General features: G+C 47.9%; 1 protein-coding gene across 1 annotated transcript; it reads left to right on the top strand.

Moving 5' to 3' along the window:
- Positions 1 to 16,140: 16,140 nt before the first annotated feature.
- On the top strand, positions 16,141 to 18,584 carry LOC119363976 (transcription factor bHLH35-like). Its single transcript, XM_037629363.1, has 4 exons — positions 16,141 to 16,293; positions 16,388 to 16,610; positions 16,705 to 17,136; positions 18,071 to 18,584. The coding sequence occupies exons 1-4, from the start codon at positions 16,214 to 16,216 to the stop codon at positions 18,170 to 18,172; spliced, it is 837 nt and encodes a 278-aa protein (XP_037485260.1). The 5' UTR covers positions 16,141 to 16,213; the 3' UTR covers positions 18,173 to 18,584.
- Positions 18,585 to 21,090: the final 2,506 nt, after the last annotated feature.

The following is a 21,090-nucleotide window of genomic DNA, read 5'->3' as shown; positions in this document are numbered from 1 at the left end:
TGCACTTTGACGGCTCCAAAATGCTGGCCGGACTAGGAGCAGGGGTGGTCCTGACGTCTCCCACCGGGGACATGGTCCAGTATGTCCTACAAATATTATACACAGACTCCAACAATATAGCCGAATATGAGGCTCTGTTGCATGGTCTTCGGATGGCGGTCTCTATGGGCATCCAACGCCTGGAAGTGCACGGGGATTCGAACCTCGCAATATCACAAATAAATGGAGACTTTGATGCCAAGGATCCAAAAATGGCGGCCTATCGTAATGCCGTCCTCAAAATGTCAGCTCGGTTCGAGGGGCTCGAATTCCACCATGTGGCTCGAGAAAACAATCAAGCCGCGGACGTCCTCGCCCGCATCGGCGCCAAACGCGACCCTGTCCCACCTAATATATTCCGGGAAAGGCTGTTCAAGCCATCCGTGGTATGGGAAGGGGAGTCCGGCAATACCAGCATGGATTCGAATAAACCCCCATACTGCGAACCATCCGACACAATCGGAGGCTCTGCCACCGAAATAACTTCTTCGGCCCACGAGATCATGGCCGTAATCGCCCCGTGGACCGAGCCTTTCTTGGCCTACCTAAATAGGCAGGAGCTCCCCGAAGACCAAAATGAAGCACGCTGCATAGTTCGGCGCTCTAAAGCTTACAAAGTCCACGAAGGGGAACTCTACAAGAAAAGTGCGACCGGAGTGCTCCAAAGGTGCATCTCCGAAGAGGAAGGGTGGCAACTCCTGACTGAAATCCATGCCGGACTGGGCGGACACCACACCGTAGCTCGAGCGCTAGTCAGCAAAGCCTTCCGTACAGGCTTCTATTGGCCGACGGCCCGAGCAGACGCGCAGGACCTTGTCCAACGTTGTGTTGGCTGCCAGTTCTTCGCCAATCAGAGTCATATGCCCCCTACCGCTCTCCAAACAATCCCCATAACTTGTCCCTTCGCGGTCTGGGGGTTGGATATGGTCGGACCTCTTAAAGGGGGAAGCCATAAGAAAAAATACTTATTGGTCATGGTGGACAAATTCACCAAATGGATGAAGCCAAGCCAGTTAAAACGGCCGAATCCGGACCAGTAATAGACTTCTTATCTGGGGTTGTACACCGATACGGTGTCCCCCACAGCATCATCACTGATAATGGCTCAAATTTCACGGCCAATGAAGTGAAAACTTGGTGCGGAAAAATGGGCATTAAGCTCGACTACGCTTCCGTCTACCACCCTCAAACAATCGGCCAGGTCGAACGGGCAAACGGTCTCATTATGAGTGGCATCAAACCCAGACTAGTGCGATCTTTAATAGAATCAGATACACACTGGGTAGAGGAGCTTGACTCCGTACTCTGGGGGCTGCGGACCACACCGAATCGAACCACCGGATATACACCGTTTTTATGGTGTACGGCGCGGAAGCAGTACTACCCTGCGACATAATACATGATTCGCCACGCATACGCATGTACGAAGAGAAGGAAGCCGAGTTAGATTGGCAGGATAACTTGGACGCCCTGGAGGAGGAACGTGATGTTGCAAAAGCCCGTTCCACATTCTATCAGCAGCAGGCTCGGCGATATCAAAGCAGAGAAGTGTGGGCCAAAACTTACAATATTGGCGAGCTCGTTCTACGCCTACCAGAGAAGAAGTAGGACAAACTCAAACCCATATGGGAAGGTCCCTTCGTCATCGACAAAGTTCTCACCGGAGGAGCGTACCGCCTATGTAATGCATCTGATAACAGACTTGAGCCGAACCCATGGAACGCGGCTAGACTCCGGAGATTCTATGCCTAACGCCGAACGTAGTGTTCGTCTCCTCACCCCTCCTTTTTAATTATGCTCCACCTCTGTTTCTCTCCTTTCTCGACCCTCTTTCTCTTCACACAAAGTGTTTAATACAGTGCGGATTCCCGGATTATCCCGGTCGTACCATGTGTGCAAGCTGTATCTGGGGGCTTCCTATTCAGAAGCTAGAAATAATTACTTTAATGGCCTTTTGCCTATCACATATGCGTTCTGTTTCCATATGTGCCTTTTCTTCACCATTATATGCATCGATATGACTTAAGATGTGGCCAAGCTAGGTTGCCTGGCTCTTGTGTTTATGCCCTACGTTCCCGTTAATTCGGCTAGGGCATAAGGGGAGCACCTCTGCGATTGTTACTGTCGGTTGAGCCGGATGTGTACCTCAGACTGGGTGAAGCCGAAAGCTAGTTTCCTTAAGAGAATATTCGATCGGTGAACAAAGGATGTATTCATTGGTTACAACAAAGAACCCCAGAAGCTTTGTATCCTGCACCATCACGCGCAGTCCGGACATGTGCATCGACACATGGATACCTAGGGAAAGGAACCCCTAACGGAACTATTCTCCCTGGAAGATGTTTCTTGCTATCCATGCAGTATAACATAACTAGTTGGGTACTTGTCTGTTCAAGCACCTATGACCCCTATGCCTGGTCTCCACGCATACCCCGGTTTTTGTATAACCGAGCGGGTATTCGGAGACACCCCGGACTATAGGATCCGGGGGCTGAAGCGAAAAGGTCCGCCATGACAAATGATTTCAATCCGGCTAGAGGCTACTTATGCCAATTAAATTACAGAGTCACTGAGATTGACTATATTCTTCCTCTATACCATCTAACAGGCTATCTAGCCTACAATCCTGCTGAGAATACTTAGCAGCTAACACTACCTGGTCATATACCAGGCTCACGGGAATTTCTTGCCCATCGGGCCCCGCCGGTCCCACTTCGGCCATATGGTTCGGGTCCAGATTGGTGTAGCACGTCTTCACCATTGCCCAGGCTTCTCTTGCTCCTTACCGGCAGGCTGATATCTTCCACAGACGGAGGCGCCGCTGGGCTCCTTGAAGCAGGTCCGCAAGCTCCCCCATGCCATTCGGCAGAAGGCTTGATGGCCACAGGGCCTGAGCAACGCCATGCATCACCTGTCGGGCACGTTCGTGCATCTATGACAGTTCTTGCAGCAAATCACTGGCAGATGAGGGCATCTCCTCTTCAGGGCGACCCGTTAACATTCCTGCAAGGAAAAATCTTTTTAATAAACTTCCTTGCCGAACTATTAAACAGTTCGCTTGAGCTCTTACCATAAATGCCACGTCGAAGTTTTTTGTTCTCCTTCATGGAGTCCGCCAGTTGTGCGTGGACGTCCTTTAATTCCACGTCCAGACAAATATTGGCATCATGAAGCTTGTTCTTCTCTTGCGTCACCTGCGTAAGGATGAGCTCGCTGGCCTTTAGTTGCTGTTGGAGATGCGAGTCGTCACCCACTGCGCCCTCCGGATTCACCCCGGGATTGTCTACAGAATTTACTGTTAGACTAACCGCACCAGCCATTTATTAACTAGTACATCTGTGTATAATAGAGACAAATATTACCAGCAGGGGCCCTTCGGGATCCCTCTAACTTGGCTACCACATCAGATAATTGGGCCTTGCAGGCCTCCAGCTCCCGCGCCAAGTGTTTATTCTTGTCCACAAGGACCTGCGGATATATTGATCCTTCAAACAGTTGTCCCAACTATTCTAAGTCTCAGGGGCTACTGCTAGGCATACTTATCAAAATTTCTTACCCGTATGTCTTTGGTATACTGGCTTGTCGCTTGGGCAAGCCCGCCTCGAGCGGCTCAGACATATGCGTCCGCCGAATTGAAGGCATTAAAAGCCTCTTCGGAAAAGATGTTGTGCCGGAGCATGGGTCTCCGGCGCTGGTGGTTCATGGCGCTCTCCACTTAGGAGTTCGTGGCCGAACACATATCTGCACCCTTCATTGGGGAGCTATGTGGTGTTGGCCCCGTGTCCAACTCCGCCCCCGAAGCCAGTTCTGGAACCCGGCTGGTGGAGGCGCGGTTGGTGGGGTCTCCGGATATAGCCCGGTTATTCCTCTTCCTGCCAGACACAAAGGGCGCTGTCATATTTCAAATTCTATGACAGCAGGACAGGCTATGACTTTATCTCTGCAGTGGTGTGTCAGCCCTCACCGCCTTCCTCTTGAGCCTGCCCGATCCGGACGCCCGTGGTTGACAAGTCCCTAGGGGCTCGACCCCTCGCTCCGGCCGTTGTTTCTGCAAATAGAGCGACGCCTCAGGGGTAAATTATAATACCTGGGGAAAGTCCTCTTCGAAGGATAGGGTTTTTTAGCTCAGCTTACACGCGGCGCGGGGAGCAGTCTAGGGTAGTCGGCCGTAATGGCCACCAGGGCGCCATCCCAGCTCGCCTGATAAAATACCCCGTTGACAAGCTCCACAATAATATCCGAATCTACTTTGAGTCCCGGATCTAGGGCCCTTCCGGGGTCCTCTGGTTGTGGGGAGGGGCTGAAGATTCCTTCTACGGCCCTCCTCAGTTCCTACTCAAAAGCATTGATGCAAGTAATCTTAGCAGGAGAACACTAGAGTAAGTGAAGCAGGGAAAAGAATGGCAACTTACCCACGCTGGGGGGTTGTGCATGGAGAATCCGTCCCACGTTTTTATGTGAAGGAATTCCTGTTCTTCCCCTTTGTACAAATCGGACAATATCCTTGCCAAAGCGGCAGCGGAGTCCGGACCCTTGCGACCGCAGCGGGTGGCATCGTCTTCCCCGTTGAAATGCCACATGGGCTTCCCCTGATATTGGAGCGGTTGCACTCCCCGCTTTATGCATATCGCCATGACCTCGACTATCGTCAGTCCGGACTTGGCCAACAACTTTATCGTGTTCATCAGGAGGTATATTTCCCTTGTGTCCACTTCTTGAGGGCCCCGAGGACACCAGCTTAGGCGTGCCCTCGGCGGGGCGCTGCTGAACTTGGGGAGACCCATCCGGACTGGATCCGGAAGGGGAACGTCATTTATATAGAACCACTCTGAAGGCCAGTTTTCTGGTGCCTTCTCAGGAGTGCCGGACAGGTATCCGGTCTCGGCAATGCGCCATACTTCGGCCCCGCCCACCTGATATAGGGACTCTCCCTGGGTGCGGGGGACAAGGCAGAACAACTTCCTCCATAATCCGAAGTGTGGTTTGCAGCCTAAAAACAGCTCGCAAAGTGCGACATACCTCGCTATGTGCAGAATGGAGGCTAGGGTAAGATTGTGTAACTGGAGGCCATAGAACTCCAGGAGCCTGCGGAGAAACGGGTGGATAGGAAACCCGACGCCCCTCAGCAGATGCGAGATGAGGCATATCCGCTCCTCTAGAGACGGGTTAGGAGATCCCTCAGCTTGTTCCCCTCCGTCGTAGGTGGCTATTCCAGCTCGGACGGGGACCACGAATGCCGGTGGGAGAAACCCTTGGGTTTGTAACTTCACCAAACGGCTGTGAGGAACTGAGCACTCTCCCCAATCCCCCGACTTAGAGCGAGGAGGGGAAGCAGAAGAGTTGCAACGTCCGGCCATGTTGGAATGGCTTTTCGCGAAGCGCTCTGGGATGCTAGCTCAAGGGAGGAGAGTGAGGTTTGGATCTGAGAATCCCTGTCCCTTCAAATAGATGGTTGGCTCGGAGGAGCGAGGGTGGCAAATGCAAAAATACCTTGACTCCTCGCATTCGCTCGACACGTAGAGATGGTCATTACTAAGGCGCTGAAGCCGAGGAGCACAACATTGATTGGAGATCAGACACTATTCATCGTAACAGGTACTTTGGAGTATTCGGAGAAGGAACCCGCCTTGCAATAACGAAGACAATACTGCACGCCGGACTCATCATCATTGAAGCCTGGTTCAGGGGCTACTGAGGGAGTCCCGGATAAGGGGGTGTCTAGACAGTCAGACTGTGTACAACGTCCATACTATTGAAGCGTGAAGATACAAGACTCAAGACTTCGGCCCGCGTCCGGATGGGACTTTCCCTGGCGTGGAAGGCAAGCTTGGTGATTCGGATATTATGTTTCCTTCCTTGTAACTGACTCCATGTAAACCCTAGCCCTCTCCGGTTCCTATATAAACCGGAGAGGTTGGTCCTTAGAAGGCCGATCACAATTACAATCATAACATCATAGGCTAGCTCCTAGGGTTTAGCCTCTACGATCTCATGGTAGATCTACTCTTGTACTACACATATCATCAATATTAATCAAGCAGGAAGTAGGGTTTTACCTCCATCGAGAGGGCCCGAACTTGGGTAAACATCTGTGTCCCTTACTTCTTGTTACCATTAGCCTTGACGCACAGATTGGGACCCCCTACCCGAGATCCGCCGGTTTTGACACCGACACCCCCCCTTTCCTTCCTCTCTCTCCCTCCTCTTTCCCCCCTTCTCCTAGTCCAACAAGGAAAGGAGGGAGTCCTACTCCCGGTGGGAGTAGGACTCCCCATGGCGCGCCTCCTTCCCTAGCCGGCCGGCCCCTTCCCCCTTGCTCCTTTATATACGGGGGCAGGGGGCACCTCTAGAGACACAACAACAGATCATTCATCTCTTAGCCGTGTGCGGTTCCCCCCTCCACCATAGTCCTCCTTGATAATATTGTAACGGTGCTTAGGCGAAGCCCTGCGACGGTAGAACATCATCATCGTCACCACGCCGTTGTGCTGACGGACCTCTCCCTCGACACTCGGTTGGATCGGAGTTCGAGGGACGTCATCAAGCTGAATGTGTGCTAGAACTCGGAGGTGTCGTGCTTTCGGTGCTTGATCGGTCGGGCCGTGAAGATGTATGACTACATCAACCGCGTTGTTCTAACGCTTCCACTTTTGGTCTACGAGGGTACGTGGATGACACTCTCCCCTCTCGTTGCTATGCATCACCATGATCTTGCGTGTGCGTAGGAATTTTTTTGAAATTACTACGTTCCCCAACATTGGCATCCGAGCCTGGTTTTATGCGTAGATGTTATATGCACGAGTAGAACACAAGTGAGTTGTGGGTGATACAACTCATACTGCTTACCAGCATGTCATACTTTGGTTTGGTGGTATTGTTGGATGAAGCGGCCCAGACTGACATTACGCGTACGCTTTCGCGAGACTGGTTCTACCGACGTGCTTTGCACACAGGTGGCTGGTGGGTGTCAGTTTCTCCAACTTTAGTTGAACAGAGTGTGGCTACGCTTGGTCCTTGAGAAGGTTAAAACAGCACTAACTTGATGAACTATCGTTGTGGTTTTGATGCGTAGGTAAGAACGGTTCTTGCTCAGCCCGTAGCAGCCACGTAAAATTTGCAACAACAAAGTAGAGGACGTCTAACTTGTTTTTGCAGGGCATGTTGTGATGTGATATGGTCAAGACGTGATGCTATATTTTATTGTATGAGATGATCATGTTTTGTAACCGAGTTATCGGCAACTGGCAGGAGCCATATGGTTGTTGCTTTATTGTATGCAATGCAAACGCCCTGTAGTTGCTTTACTTTATCACTAAGCAGTAGCGATAGTCGTAGAAGCAATAGGTGGCGAAACAACAACGATGCTACGATGGAGATCAAGGTGTCGTGCCGGTGACGATGGTGATCATGACGGTGCTTCGGAGATGGAGATCACAAGCACAAGATGATGATGGCCATATCATATCACTTATATTGATTGCATGTGATGTTTATCATTTATGCATCTTATTTTGCTTTGATTGACGGTAGCATTATAAGATGATCTCTCACTAAATTTCAAGGCATAAGTGTCTCCCTGAGTATGCACCGTTGCGAAAGTTCTTCGTGCTGAGACACCACGTGATGATCGGGTGTGATAGGCTCTACGTTCAAATACAATGGGTGCAAAACAGTTGCACACGCAGAATACTCAGGTTAAACTTGACGAGCCTAGCATATATAGATATGGCCTCGGAACACTGAGACCAAAAGGTCGAACGTGAATCATATAGTAGATATGATCAACATAGTGATGTTCACCATTGAAAACTACTCCATCTCACGTGATGATCGGACATGGTTGATTTGGATCACGTGATCACTTAGATGACTAGAGGGATGTCTGTCTAAGTGGGAGTTCTTTAGTAATATGATTGATTGAACTTAAATTTATCATGAACTTAGTACCTGATAGTATTTTGCTTGTCTATGTTTGTTGTAGATAGATGGCTCGTGCTGTTGTTTCATTGAATTTTAGTGCGTTCCTTGAGAAAGCTAAGTTGAAAGATGATGGTAGCAATTACACGGACTGGGTCCGTAACCTGAGGATTATCCTCATTGCTGCACAGAAGAATTACGTCCTGGAAGCACCGTTAGGTGCCAGGCCTGCTGCAGATGCAACTGACGACGTTAAGAACGTCTGGCAAAGCAAAGCTGACGACTACTCGATAGTTCAGTGTGCCATGCTTTACGGCTTAGAACCGGGACTTCAACGATGTTTTGAACGTCATGGAGCATATGAGATGTTCCAGGAGTTGAAGTTAATATTTCAAGCAAATGCCCGGATTGAGATATATGAAGTCTCCAATAAGTTCTACATCTTCAAGATGGAAGAGAATAGTTCTGTCAGTGAACATATACTCAAAATGTCTGGGTATAATAATCACTTGATTCAACTGGGAGTTAATCTTCCTGATGATAGTGTCATTGACAGAATTCTTCAATCACTGCCACCAAGCTACAAGAGCTTCGTGATGAACTATAATATGCAAGGGATGGACAAGACTATTCCTGAGCTCTTCGCAATGCTAAAGGCTGTGGAGGTAGAAATCAAGAAGGAGCATCAAGTGTTGATGGTCAATAAGACCACCAGTTTCAAGAAAAAGGGTAAAGGGAAGAAGAAGGGGAACTTCAAGAAGAACAACAAACAAGTTGCTGCTCAAGAGGAGAAATCCAAATCTGGACCTAAGCCTGAGACTGAGTGCTTCTACTGCAAATAGATTGGTCACTAGAAGCGGAACTGCCCCAAGTATTTGGCGGATAAGAAGGATGGCAAGGTGAACAAAGGTATATGTGATATAGATGTTATTGATGTGTACCTTACTAATGCTCGCAGTAGCACCTGGGTATTTGATACTGGTTCTATTGCTAATATTTGCAACTCGAAATAGGGACTATGGATTAAGCGAAGATTGGCTAAGGACGAGGTGACAATGCGCGTGGGAAATGGTTCCAAAGTTGATGTGATCGCAGTCGGCACGCTACCTCTACATCTACCTTCGGGATTAGTTTTAGACCTGAATAATTGTTATTTGGTGCCAGCGTTGAGCATGAACATTATATCTGGATCTTGTTTGATGCGAGACGGTTATTCATTTAAATCAGAGAATAATGGTTGTTCTATTTATATGAGTAATATCTTTTATGGTCATGCACCCTTGAAGAGTGGTCTATTTTTATTAAATCTCGATAGTAGTGATACACATATTCATAATGTTGAAACCAAAATATGCAGAGTTGATAATGATAGTGCAACTTATTTGTGGCACTACCGTTTAGGTCATATTGGTGTAAAGCGCATGAAAAAACTCCATACTGATGGACTTCTGGAATCACTTGATTATGAATCACTTGGTACTTGTGAACCATGCCTCATGGGCAAGATGACTAAAGCGCCGTTCTCCGGAACTATGGAGCAAGCAACTGATTTGTTGGAAATCATACATACTGATGTGTGTGGTCCAATGAATATTGAGGCTCGTGGCAGGTATCGTTATTTTCTCACCTTCACAGATGATTTGAGCAGATATGGGTATATCTACTTAATGAAACACAAGTCTAAAACATTTGAAAAGTTCAAAGAATTTCAGAGTGAAGTAGAAAATCATCGTAACAAGAAAATAAAGTTTCTACAATCTGATCGTGGAGGAGAATATTTGAGTTACGAGTTTGGTTTACATTTGAAACAATGCGGAATAGTTTCGCAACTCATGCCACCCGGAACACCACAACGTAATGGTGTGTCCGAACGTCGTAATCGTACTTTACTAGATATGGTGCGATCTATGATGTCTCTTACTGATTTACCGCTATCGTTTTGGGGTTATGCTTTAGAGACGGCCGCATTCACGTTAAATAGGGCACCATCAAAATCCGTTGCGACGACACCTTATGAACTTGGGTTTGGCAAGAAACCAAAGTTGTCGTTTCTTAAAGTTTGGGGATGCGATGCTTATGTGAAGAAACTTCAACCAGATAAGCTCGAACTCAAATCAGAGGAATGTGTCTTCATAGGATACCCAAAAGAGACTATTGGGTACACCTTCTATCACAGATCTGAAGGCAAGACTTTTGTTGCTAAATTCGGATCCTTTCTAGAGAAGGAGTTTCTCTCGAAAGAAGTGAGTGGGAGGAAAGTAGAACTTGATGAGGTAACTGTACCTGCTCCCTTATTGGAAAATAGTTCATCACAGAAACCGGTTCCTGTGACGACTACACCAATCAGTGAGGAAGCTAATGATATTGATCATGAAACTTCAGATCAAGTTACTACAAAACCTCGTAGGTCAACCAGAGTAAGATCTGCTCCAGAGTGGTACGGTAATCCTATTCTGGAAGTCATGTTACTTGACCATGGCAAACCTACGAACTATGAGGAAGCGATGATGAGCCCAGATTCCGCAAAATGGCTTGAGGCCATGAAATCTGAGATGGGATCCATGTATGAGAACAAAGTATGGACTTTGGTTGACTTGCCCGATGATCGGCAAGCCATCAAGAATAAATGGATCCTCAAGAAGAAGACTGACGCTGATGGTAATATAACTGTCTACAAAGCTCGACTTGTTGCGAAAGGTTTTCGACAAGTTCAAGGAGTTGACTACGATGAGACTTTATCACCCATAGCGATGCTTAAGTCTATCCGAATCATGTGAGCAATTGCCGCATTTTATGATTATGAAATATGGCAAATGGATGTCAAAACTGCATTCCTAAATGGATTTCTGGAAGAAGAGTTGTATATGATGCAACCAGAAGGTTTTGTCAATCCAAAAGGTTCTAACAAAGTATGCACTCCAGCGATCTATTTATGGACTCGTGCAAGCCTCTCGGAGTTGGAATAAACGCTTTGATAGTGTGATCAAAGCATATGGTTTTATACAGACTTTTGGAGAAGCTTGTATTTACAAGAAAGTGAGTGGGAGCTCTGTAGCATTTCTGATATTATATGTAGATGACATATTGTTGATTGGAAATGATATAGAATTTCTGGATAGCATAAAAGGATACTTGAGTTTTTCAATGAAAGACCTCGGTGAAGTTGCTTACATATTAGGCATCAAGATCTATAGAGATAGATCAAGACGCTTAATTGGACTTTCACAAAGCGCATACCTTGATAAAGTTTTGAAAAAGTTCAAAATGGATCAAGCAAAGAAAGGGTTCTTGCCTGTATTACAAGGTGCGAAGTTGAGTCAGACTCAATGCCCGACCACAGCAGAAGATAGAGAGAAAATGAAAGATGTTCCATATGCTTCAGCCATAGGCTCTATCATGTATGCAATGCTGTGTACCAGACCTGATGTATGCTTAGCAATAAGTTTAGCAGGGAGGTACCAAAGTAATCCAGGAGTAGATCACTGGACAGCGGTCAAGAATATCCTGAAATACCTGAAAAGGACTAAGGATATGTTTCTTGTTTATGGAGGTGACAAAGAGCTAGTCGTAAATGGTTACGTCGATGCAAGCTTTGACACTGATCCGGACGATTCTAAATCGCAAACTGGATACGTGTTTATATTGAATGGTGGAGCTGTCAGTTGGTGCAGTTCTAAACAAAGTGTCGTGGCGGGATCTACATGCGAAGCGGAGTACATAGCTGCTTCGGAAGCAGCAAATGAAGGAGTCTGGATGAAGGAGTTCATTTCCGATCTAGGTGTCATAACTAGTGCATCGGGACCAATGAAGATCTTCTGTGACAATACTGGTGCAATTGCCTTGGCAAAGGAATCCAGATTTCACAAGAGGACCAAGCACATCAAGAGACGCTTCAATTCCATCCGGGACCAAGTCCAGGTGGGAGACATAGAGATTTGCAAGATACATACGGATCTGAATGTTGCAGACCCGTTGACTAAGCCTCTTCCACGAGCAAAACATGATCAACACTAAGGCTCCATGGGTGTTAGAATCATTACTGTGTAATCTAGATTATTGACTCTAGTGCAAGTGGGAGACTGAAGGAAATATGCCCTAGAGGCAATAATAAAGTTATTATTTATTTCATTATATCATGATAAATGTTTATTATTCATGCTAGAATTGTATTAACCGGAAACATGATACATGTGTGAATACATAGACAAACATAATGTCACTAGTATGCCTCTACTTGACTAGCTCATTAATAAAAAATGGTTATGTTTCCTAACCATAGACATGAGTTGTCATTTGATTAACGGGATCACATCATTAGGAGAATGATGTGATTGACTTGACCCATTCCGTTAGCTTAGCACTTGATCGTTTAGTATGTTGCTATTGCTTTCTTCATGACTTATACATGTTCCTACAACTATGAGATTATGCAACTCCCGTTTACCGGAGGAACAATTTCTGTGCTACCAAACGTCACAACGTAACCCAAGGTGATTATAATGGAGCTCTACAGGTGTCTCCAAAGGTACATGTTGAGTTGGCGTATTTCGAGATTAGGTTTTGTCACTCCGATTGTGGGAGAGGTATCTCTGGGCCCTCTCGGTAATGCACATCACTACAAGCCTTGCAAGCAATGTAGCTAATGAGTTAGTTACAGAATGATGCATTACATAACGAGTAAAGAGACTTGCCGGTAACGAGACTGAGCATGGTATTGAGATACCGACGATCGAATCTCGGGCAAGTAACATACCGATGACAAAGGGAACAACGTATATTGTTATGCGGTTTGATCGATAAAGATCTTCGTAGAATATGTAGGAGCCAATATGAGCATCCAGGTTCCGCTATTGGTTATTGACCGAAAACGTGTCTCGGTCATGTCTACATAGTTCTCAAACCCGTAGGGTCCGCACACTTAAAGTTTCAATGATGGTTATATTATGAGTTTATGAGTTTTGATGTACCGAAGGTTGTTCGGAGTCCCGGATGTGATCACGCACATCACGAGGAGTCTTGAAATGCTCTAGACATGAAGATTGATATATTGGAAGCCTATATCTGGATATCGGAAGTGTTCCGGGTGAAATCTGGATTTTACCGGAGTACCGAGGGGTTACCGGAACCCCCCGGGGGCTTAATGGGCCATACTGGGCCTTAGTGGAGAAGAGCAGAGGCGGCCAGGGCAGGGCCACGCCCCCCTTTCCATCCTCTCTTTCCCCCCTTCTCCTAGTCCAACAAGGAAAGGAGGGAGTCCTACTCCCGGTGGGAGTTGGACTCCCCATGGCGCGCCTCCTCCCTGGCCGCCCGCCCCCTCCCCACTTGCTCCTTTATATACAGGGGCAGGGGGCACCTCTAGAGACACAACAACATATCATTGATCTCTTAGCCGTGTGCGGTGCCCCCCCTCACCATAGTCCTCCTCGATAATATTGTAGCGGTGCTTAGGCGAGGCCCTGCGACGGTAGAACATCACCATCATCACCACGCCATCGTGCTGACGAAACTCTCCCTCGACACTTGGCTGGATCGGAGTTCGAGGGACGTCATCGAGCTGAACGTGTGCTAGAACTCGGAGTGTCGTGCTTTCGGTGCTTGATCGGTTGGGCCGTGAAGACATACGACTACATCAACCGCGCTGTTCTAACGCTTCCGCTTTCGGTCTACGAGGGTACGTGGACGACACTCTCCCCTCTCGTTGCTATGCATCACCATGATCTTGCGTTTGCGTAGGAATTTTTTTGAAATTAAGGTATGTATTGTTGATACACTCCGCACTTTCCTCACCTTGCAGTATGCGTATCACAGCTTTAGTTACTTCATCACCACAAATGTCCCAATGCTTCTGAAAAAAATGGGCCGGATAGCCATCGGGGCCCGGCGCTTTTGTTGGGAACATGTGAAACAGAGCAGATTTTACCTCCTCCCCCGAGTAGCAAGCATTCAAAGATACATTCATTGCGGGGGTGACTCTGGTTGGAATCGAGTCCAAAACTTCGTGCATATTTCTAACCCCCTCGGAAGTGTATAGCTCGGTGTAAAACTGAGTAGCCATCTGCTCCAATTCATTTATTTCTGTCACAACATCCCCGTTACCTTTTGTCAAAGATTTGATAAGGTTCTTCCTTCTCCTCATTGTGGCTCTGGTGTGGAAGTACCGAGTGTTCTTGTCGCCTCCTACTAACCAATCAACACGTGATCTCTGTTTCCATAGAATTTCTTCACGGTGATACAGCTCAACCAAATTTTTGGTTATCTTAAGCTCTTGGGCAGAAGGGCCGGTTCGACCTGGGATAGCGCGTAGGATTTCCAGTTCATGTTTCATCCTTTTAATCTCCCATCTCACATTACCAAAAGTTTGGCGATCCCATCTAGACAAATCACCAGCCAATTGTTGTAGTTTTTCCTTCAACTCAGTGACCGTCAGACTATCACGGTCTTTCTTCCACTCACCATCCACAAACGCTTTTAGTTCTGGGTGTGTTTCCCACATTAAACTCATACTTAAAAACTTTAGGACCCCCCTTCTTAATAAGAGCATCTGAGAACGTCAGCAAAATAGGAGTGTGGTCAGAACAAGCGGCTATCTTGTGCACAACCAATGCAGTCGGAAATAACGAACACCAGTTTGGATCAGCAACCGCCCTATCCAAACAGACCCTTCTGTAAGTTCCTCCAGGGACCCTCTTCTCAAAAGTCCATGGGGAGCCAGTGTGCCCCAGGTCTGTTAATCCACAAACATCAAGGGCTTCCCTGAAGCCGTCAAGTTGTGATTGACTCCGTTGGCCAACTCCCTCATACTCAGAATGAAACAATACTTCATTAAAATCGCCCAACATCACCCATGGTTCTCCTGATGATCCTGCTAGTGAGCGTATTGTGTCCCACGTCTTGTGCCTCTCCGATACCTGTGCTTCACCATAAATACATGTGAGCCTCTAGGGTACCGGCCCCAGATCAGAAATCTTTGCATCAATATTATGTTTCGAATAGCCCAACACCTCAAGTTTTATTTCCTCATTCCAAAAAAGTACAAGACCACCGTTCCGACCGGACTACTAACTACAAAGGATTTATTGTAACCAAACGAAGAAGCTAGAATCTCAGCCCGCGTGCTTTGGATCTGAGTTTCAACTAAACACAACACGGCTAGGGTAAATTTGGTCGCGAGATCGCGAACCTCACGAACTGTCGCGGGGTTACCCAAACCACGACAGTTCCAACATATTGTACTCATTGTCCCCGGCGGTCTCCCACCCGGGGAGCCGCCGATGTATCATCTTCAATTATCTCCATTGCTCTTTCATCCACAGCAACACCATCAATCCCCCGGAGTTTCTTCTTGTTTGCGTTTTTCTGTGGCGTATTTAACAGGTCTGAAGAATTGTTGTTCCCATTGAGTTGTTGTACTATTTCTGCCACTGCCGCCCCCTTTCCCGCTAGCACTATCGCTCCGGCCACCGTTTCCGGATCGATGGCATCTGCATAATTTGAGACTGAGTCAGCAGCACTCCTTTTGCGGAGCAGACCTCCATCGGCAGCCCTAACAGAGTCCGCTAATTGAGTGTCATGCGCCACGCGCCTTCCCAGAACATTCATGTTCCTCACGTCTTGGCTGCCGATACCATTCTGCTCCCCATCCTCTGTCTCCCTCTCTCCAGTGCCACCTGAGTTAAAAAGTGCATTATGGTGCCAACTCTGTACTGTTCCTCGTCCGGCAAAAAACTGATGGTAGTTTTCTGAGCGAGCGAGGCGTGACCGGCCCAAGCTTCGGCCGGTCCGCGGATTATAAACGTTTCCCTTGCGGAAAGCCTTACTTTGTCAACCAGAAGGAAAAAGGGAAAAACGGATATGGTTGGGTTGGGTAGCTAACAAGGCACGTGCGGTAGTAGACTTCTAGTAGTAGTAGTAGTAAATCGAGTTATCATCAATGCTCCATGTGCTAGATTAGCCAAAACTAATTAATAATCCCGCACGTTGTGTCCGCGAGAGAGTGCTCTGCGCGTGAAAGAGAGTGGCGTGCGTGTCCGCCTTGAATTTCTCCACGTTTTTCGCCTGGTCGTTACGCGGGGACGGAGACCACAGGCCAGCGCGTCCTTGTCCGGTGCGCGGGGCCCGCCCGCCAGCCACACATGTGAGCCCGCGCCTATATATAAGGGCTCGAAGAGACAAGTGAGAGCACCTGGAGAAAGAGTGACAGAGCAACAGAACAGAGAAGAGCAGCAGCCAGCGACGAATCAGAGGGAAGAAGGAAGACATGGACCCGGACATGGGCGAGAACTTCGCATACTACTGGGAGACGCAGCGCTACCTCGAGTCGGAGGAGCTCGTTGACAGGTACGTACGCCTTGCTCCCGCCTTCCGGCCATCCATCGCCATTGTTGAGGGATTTTGGAGGAGAGGGTGACTAAATTCCGGTGCTTGGTTGCAGCATCTTCGTCGGGGCGACCGAAGACGCCATCTCGTACTACGACTCCAGCTCGCCGGATGGTTCCCACTCGTCCTCGACGCCGATGGGGTCGGCCCTGCCAGGGGCGGGGATGGGGATGGACGGCACTGGGGCGAACAAGAACATACTGATGGAACGCGACCGCCGCCGCAAGCTCAATGAGAAGCTCTACACGCTCCGGAGCGTCGTGCCCAACATCACCAAGGTGAGCGCAAGCATCTCAGCCGGCATTGCCGGAACACAGCAGCATCTGGATCGCCGGGGAGACGGTTTTAACGGCCAGTGCCTCGTCGTTGCAGATGGACAAGGCCTCGATCATCAAGGACGCGATCGAGTACATCCAGCAGCTGCAGGCAGAGGAGCGGCAGATGGAGGCGGAGGTGTCCGCGCTCGAGTCCGCCACCGGCGCGGAGGATGACTACGACGGCGGCCTCTCCGTGGACCAGGTCTCCTCGGCGCAGAGGAAGAAGGTGAAGCGCGCTCTCTCGGTCTCGTCCATGAACGACGCGCTGCTCGCCGCGGCGGCGACGGTGGCCTCGCCGCCGGTGGAGGTCCTGGAGCTGCGCGTGTCGGAGGTGAGCGAGAAGGTGCTGGTGGTGAGCGTGACGTGCAGCAAGCAGCGCGACGCCATGACCAAGGTGTGCCGCGCGCTCGAGGAGCTCCGCCTCAGGGTCATCACCGCCAACATCACCTCCGTCTCCGGCTGCCTCATGCACACCCTCTTCGTCGAGGTACGTCGCCGCCGCCCTCCACAACTCTCATGAGCAACAGTCCTTTCACACGATTCTACCCGATCCGATGGCTCTGTTTCTGCTTCTGTTAGTTCACTTGATTGATTGAATTGATGATAAGATGACGTGGGCTGTGCTGACGTCACATGCCCCTTCCTTTTACTAGTTGGTTGACTGGATTTGACTTTTACCATCGGTAGGCACTTTTAGTTTCCGCTTTCAAGGTCCAAGTCCACAGTTTTGTTGCATCGGAAAAGGTTGTTCCTCTGTTCCATTTGCGGCGATCAACGCCACATCACTCGCAAGTCGCACGAAACTCAAAAGGCTCCAGAAAAAGAAAATATCGCTTTTCCCATCCCGGCATCTCCTCGATCCATATTTGGGCCACGCTCGATTTGCCGCTGGATCGGCGTCGCGCAACATAAATCAATCACATGGCAATCAATAAGCACGCGCGGCGTGGATGCCATCGCTCAGCTTGAGCACGATGGGGACATATCAATCGCCACGTGCTTTGGATGCCAATTGATTTCGAGAAAAACGCGGAAGCATCAACATCACGTGGTCGGGGCCTCGAGGGGAGCCCTTGCACGTGCTCACAGCACAGTGCAAGAAGATGCTCCCTCCTGTCTACATCTATCCTCAGATTTTTTTTTCCTTCTCTTTTTGTACTACTACTACAAGTGAAATAGGGCGGAAATGCTTCTCTTCCACACGTCACGCTTGATATTTTATTGCGGGTGATTCTTTTGTTGTACTACTAGTATATTGAGCACGAGCGCCACATGCTTTAAGCTAACCCCGTGCTGTATTATCGGTACTGGAGTAGTTTTCAATCCGGATGAGATTTTGGATAATATTTGCTGTGGAGCTTACTTATTCCTGAGACAATATTAGCAGCCGTGACTGACTCGATCAATTTTCCTTTTTTCAGGTAGATGAGATGGACCGCTTCCAGATGAAGGAGACGGTGGAGGCTGCTCTCTCGCAGCTTGATTCCATGGGGAGCCCGCCGCTTAGTTCGATGAGCTATTAGGGATCACTGCTACGGTCACTAGTGGCTGGTCGCCTATTTTCACCTCACCTAGTTTCTCTTTTGCAAGGCCAATATTATATACTCCCTCCATTCAGATTTACTCGTCGTGGTTTTAGTTTAAATTTGAACTAAAACCACGACGAGTAAATCGGAACAGAGGGAGTATATCTTATGTAATGTATGCCAGAATTTTGCACCTTTTTTTTGCAACACCCATTTATATGTGTGGATCGAGGTGACTGCTTTTTTTTGGTACGAGGCAATAACTCAAGGGATAGATAAATAGGCTAGGTGTGCTCTGGACCTCATGTGTAAAGGTCTTCATGAGCATGGCATGATATGCTTCTGGACTATGATATATCTATGGTGATAAATAACAAGGTGATTACTTTATATGAGCGTGTATAAGAAATGTAGTGGCAGTTTTCTTGCCGTTCTCCATGCAAAAATAAAATAAAATAAAATAGTTCTTGGCGTTCGGTGGATCACATGGTAGCAGGAAAAATCATCTGCCAAATGTGCCCACAAGTTTGCCGCAACTATTATGTTTCTACAGCGTTATGAAGACATCACTTAATTATCTTGATTTCCAGCGTCTCAATGACTTGTGGCAAGTATTGATGTTTTTTGAATTTTGTTGTTGACGTGGTCACTGTCATTAGTGCATTTCAGTAGTGGCAACCGACCCTAGGTTTGGGCATATTTGTGAAGATTTTGTTGGGAGTGCTTAGATTAGAGAAAAAAACATTGTGTTTCTATAAACTCATCCTTTGTGGCTATTGGTGATGTGATTCCCATGCTATTTGGTCCTTCAACAACAACAAAGCCTTTAGTCCCAAATAAATTGGGGTAGACTAGAGATGAAACACATAAGATCTCGCAACCAACTCATGGCTCTGACACATGGATAGCAAGCTTCCACGCACCCTTGTCCATAGCTAGCTCTTTGGTGATACTTCAATCCTTCAGGTCTCTCTTAACGGACTTCTCCCATGTCAAATTCGGTCTACCCCGCCCTCTCTTGACATTCTCCGCACGCTTTAGCCGTTCGCTATGCACCTGGAGCTTCTGGAGGCCTGCGCTGAATATGCCCAAACCATCTCAGACGATGTTGGACAAGCTTCTCTTCAATTGGTGCTACCCCAACTCTATCTCGTATATCATCATTCCGGACTCGATCCTTCCTTGTGTGGCCACACATTCATCTCAACATACGCATCTCCGCCACACCTAACTGTTGAACATGTCGTATTTTAGTCGGCCAGCACTCAGTGACATACAACATTGCGGGTCGAACTGCCGTCCTGTAGAACTTGCCTTTTAGCTTTTGTGGCACTCTCTTGTCACAAAGAATGACAGAAGCTTGGTGCCACTTCATCCATCCGACTTTGATTTGATGGTTCACATCTTCATCAATACCCCCATCCTCCTGCAGCATTGACCCCAAATACCAAAATGTGTCCTTCTGAGGTACCACCTGGCCATCAAGGCTAACCTCCTCCTCCTTACACCTAGTAGTACTGAAACCGCACATCATGTACTCGGTTTTAGTTCTACTAAGCCTAAACCCTTTCGATTCCAAGGTTTGTCTCCATAACTCTAACTTCCTATTTATCCCCGTCCGACTATCGTCAACTAGCACCACATCATCTGCAAAGAGCATACACCATGGGATATCTCCTTGTATATCCCTTGTGACCTCATCCATCACCAATGCAAAAAGATAAGGGCTCAAAGCTGACCCCTAATGCAGTTCTATCTTAATCGGAAAGTCATCAGTGTCGACATCACTTGTTCGAACACTTGTCACAACATTATCGTACATGTCCTTGATGAGGGTAATGTACTTTGCTGGGACTTTGTGTTTCTCCAAGGCCCACCACATGACATTCTGCGGTATCTTATCATAGGCCTTCTCCAAGTCAATGAACACCATATGCAAGTCCTTCTTTTGCTCCCTATATCTCTCCATAAGTTATCGTACCAAGAAAATGGCTTCCATGGTCGACCTCCCATGCATGAAGCCAAACTGATTTCTGGTCACGCTTGTCATTCTTCTTAAGCGGTGCTCAATGACTCGCTCCCATAGCTTCATTGTATGGCTCATCAGCTTAATTCCACGGTAATTAGTACAACTCTGAATAACCCCATTGTTCTTGAAGATTGGTACTAATATACTCCGCCTCCATTCTTCTGGCATCTTGTTTGCCCGAAAAATGAGGTTGAAAAGCTTGGTTAGCCTTAGCCATACTATAGCTATGTCCCCGAGACCTTTCCACACCTCAATGGGGATACAATCAGGGCCCATCGCCTTGCCTCCCTTTATCCTTTTTAAAGCCTCCTTGACCCCAGACTCCTAAATTCGCCGCACAAAACGCATGCTGGTCTCATCAAAGGAGTTGTCCAGCTCAATGGTAGAACTCTTATTCTCCCCATTGAACAGCTTGTTGAAGTATTCCCGCCATTTATGCTTAATCTCCTCGTCCTTCACCAAGAGTTGGCCTGCTCCATCCTTGATGCATTTGACTTGGCCAATATCCCTCGTCTTCCTCTCTCGGATCTTGGCCGTCTTATAGATGTCCCTTTCGCCTTCCTTCGTGCCTAACCATTGGTAGAGGTCCTCATATACCCGACCCTTGCTTCACCAACAGCTTGCTTTGCGGCCTTCTTCACCATCTTGTACTTCTCTATGTTGTCTGCACTCCTATCCAGGTATAGGCGTCTGAAGTAATTTTTCTTCTCTTTAATCGCCTTCTGGACGTCATCATTCCACCACCAGGTATCCTTACCTTCGCTTCTCCTTCCCCTGGACACTCCAAACTCCTCTGAGGCCACCTTACGAATGCAAGTCGCCATCTTCATCCACACATTGTCCGCATCCCCTCATTCCTCCCAAGGGCCCTCCTTAATGACCCTCT

Source organism: Triticum dicoccoides, chromosome 2B (genome assembly GCF_002162155.2).
Source record: "Triticum dicoccoides isolate Atlit2015 ecotype Zavitan chromosome 2B, WEW_v2.0, whole genome shotgun sequence".
NCBI classification, from domain to species: Eukaryota; Viridiplantae; Streptophyta; class Magnoliopsida; order Poales; family Poaceae; genus Triticum; species Triticum dicoccoides.
Note: the sequence above shows the minus strand (reverse complement) of the source record. Positions and strands in the feature narration are given on the sequence as shown.

Excerpts from the sequence above, each read along its gene's own strand:
- LOC119363976 (XM_037629363.1), top strand. The coding sequence starts at position 16,214 with ATGGACCCGGACATGGGCGAGAACTTCGCATACTACTGGGAGACGCAG. Across the intron at positions 16,611-16,704 it reads TCGTGCCCAACATCACCAAG|ATGGACAAGGCCTCGATCAT; the intron begins GTGAGCGCAAGC and ends TCGTCGTTGCAG. Across the intron at positions 17,137-18,070 it reads TGCACACCCTCTTCGTCGAG|GTAGATGAGATGGACCGCTT; the intron begins GTACGTCGCCGC and ends TCCTTTTTTCAG.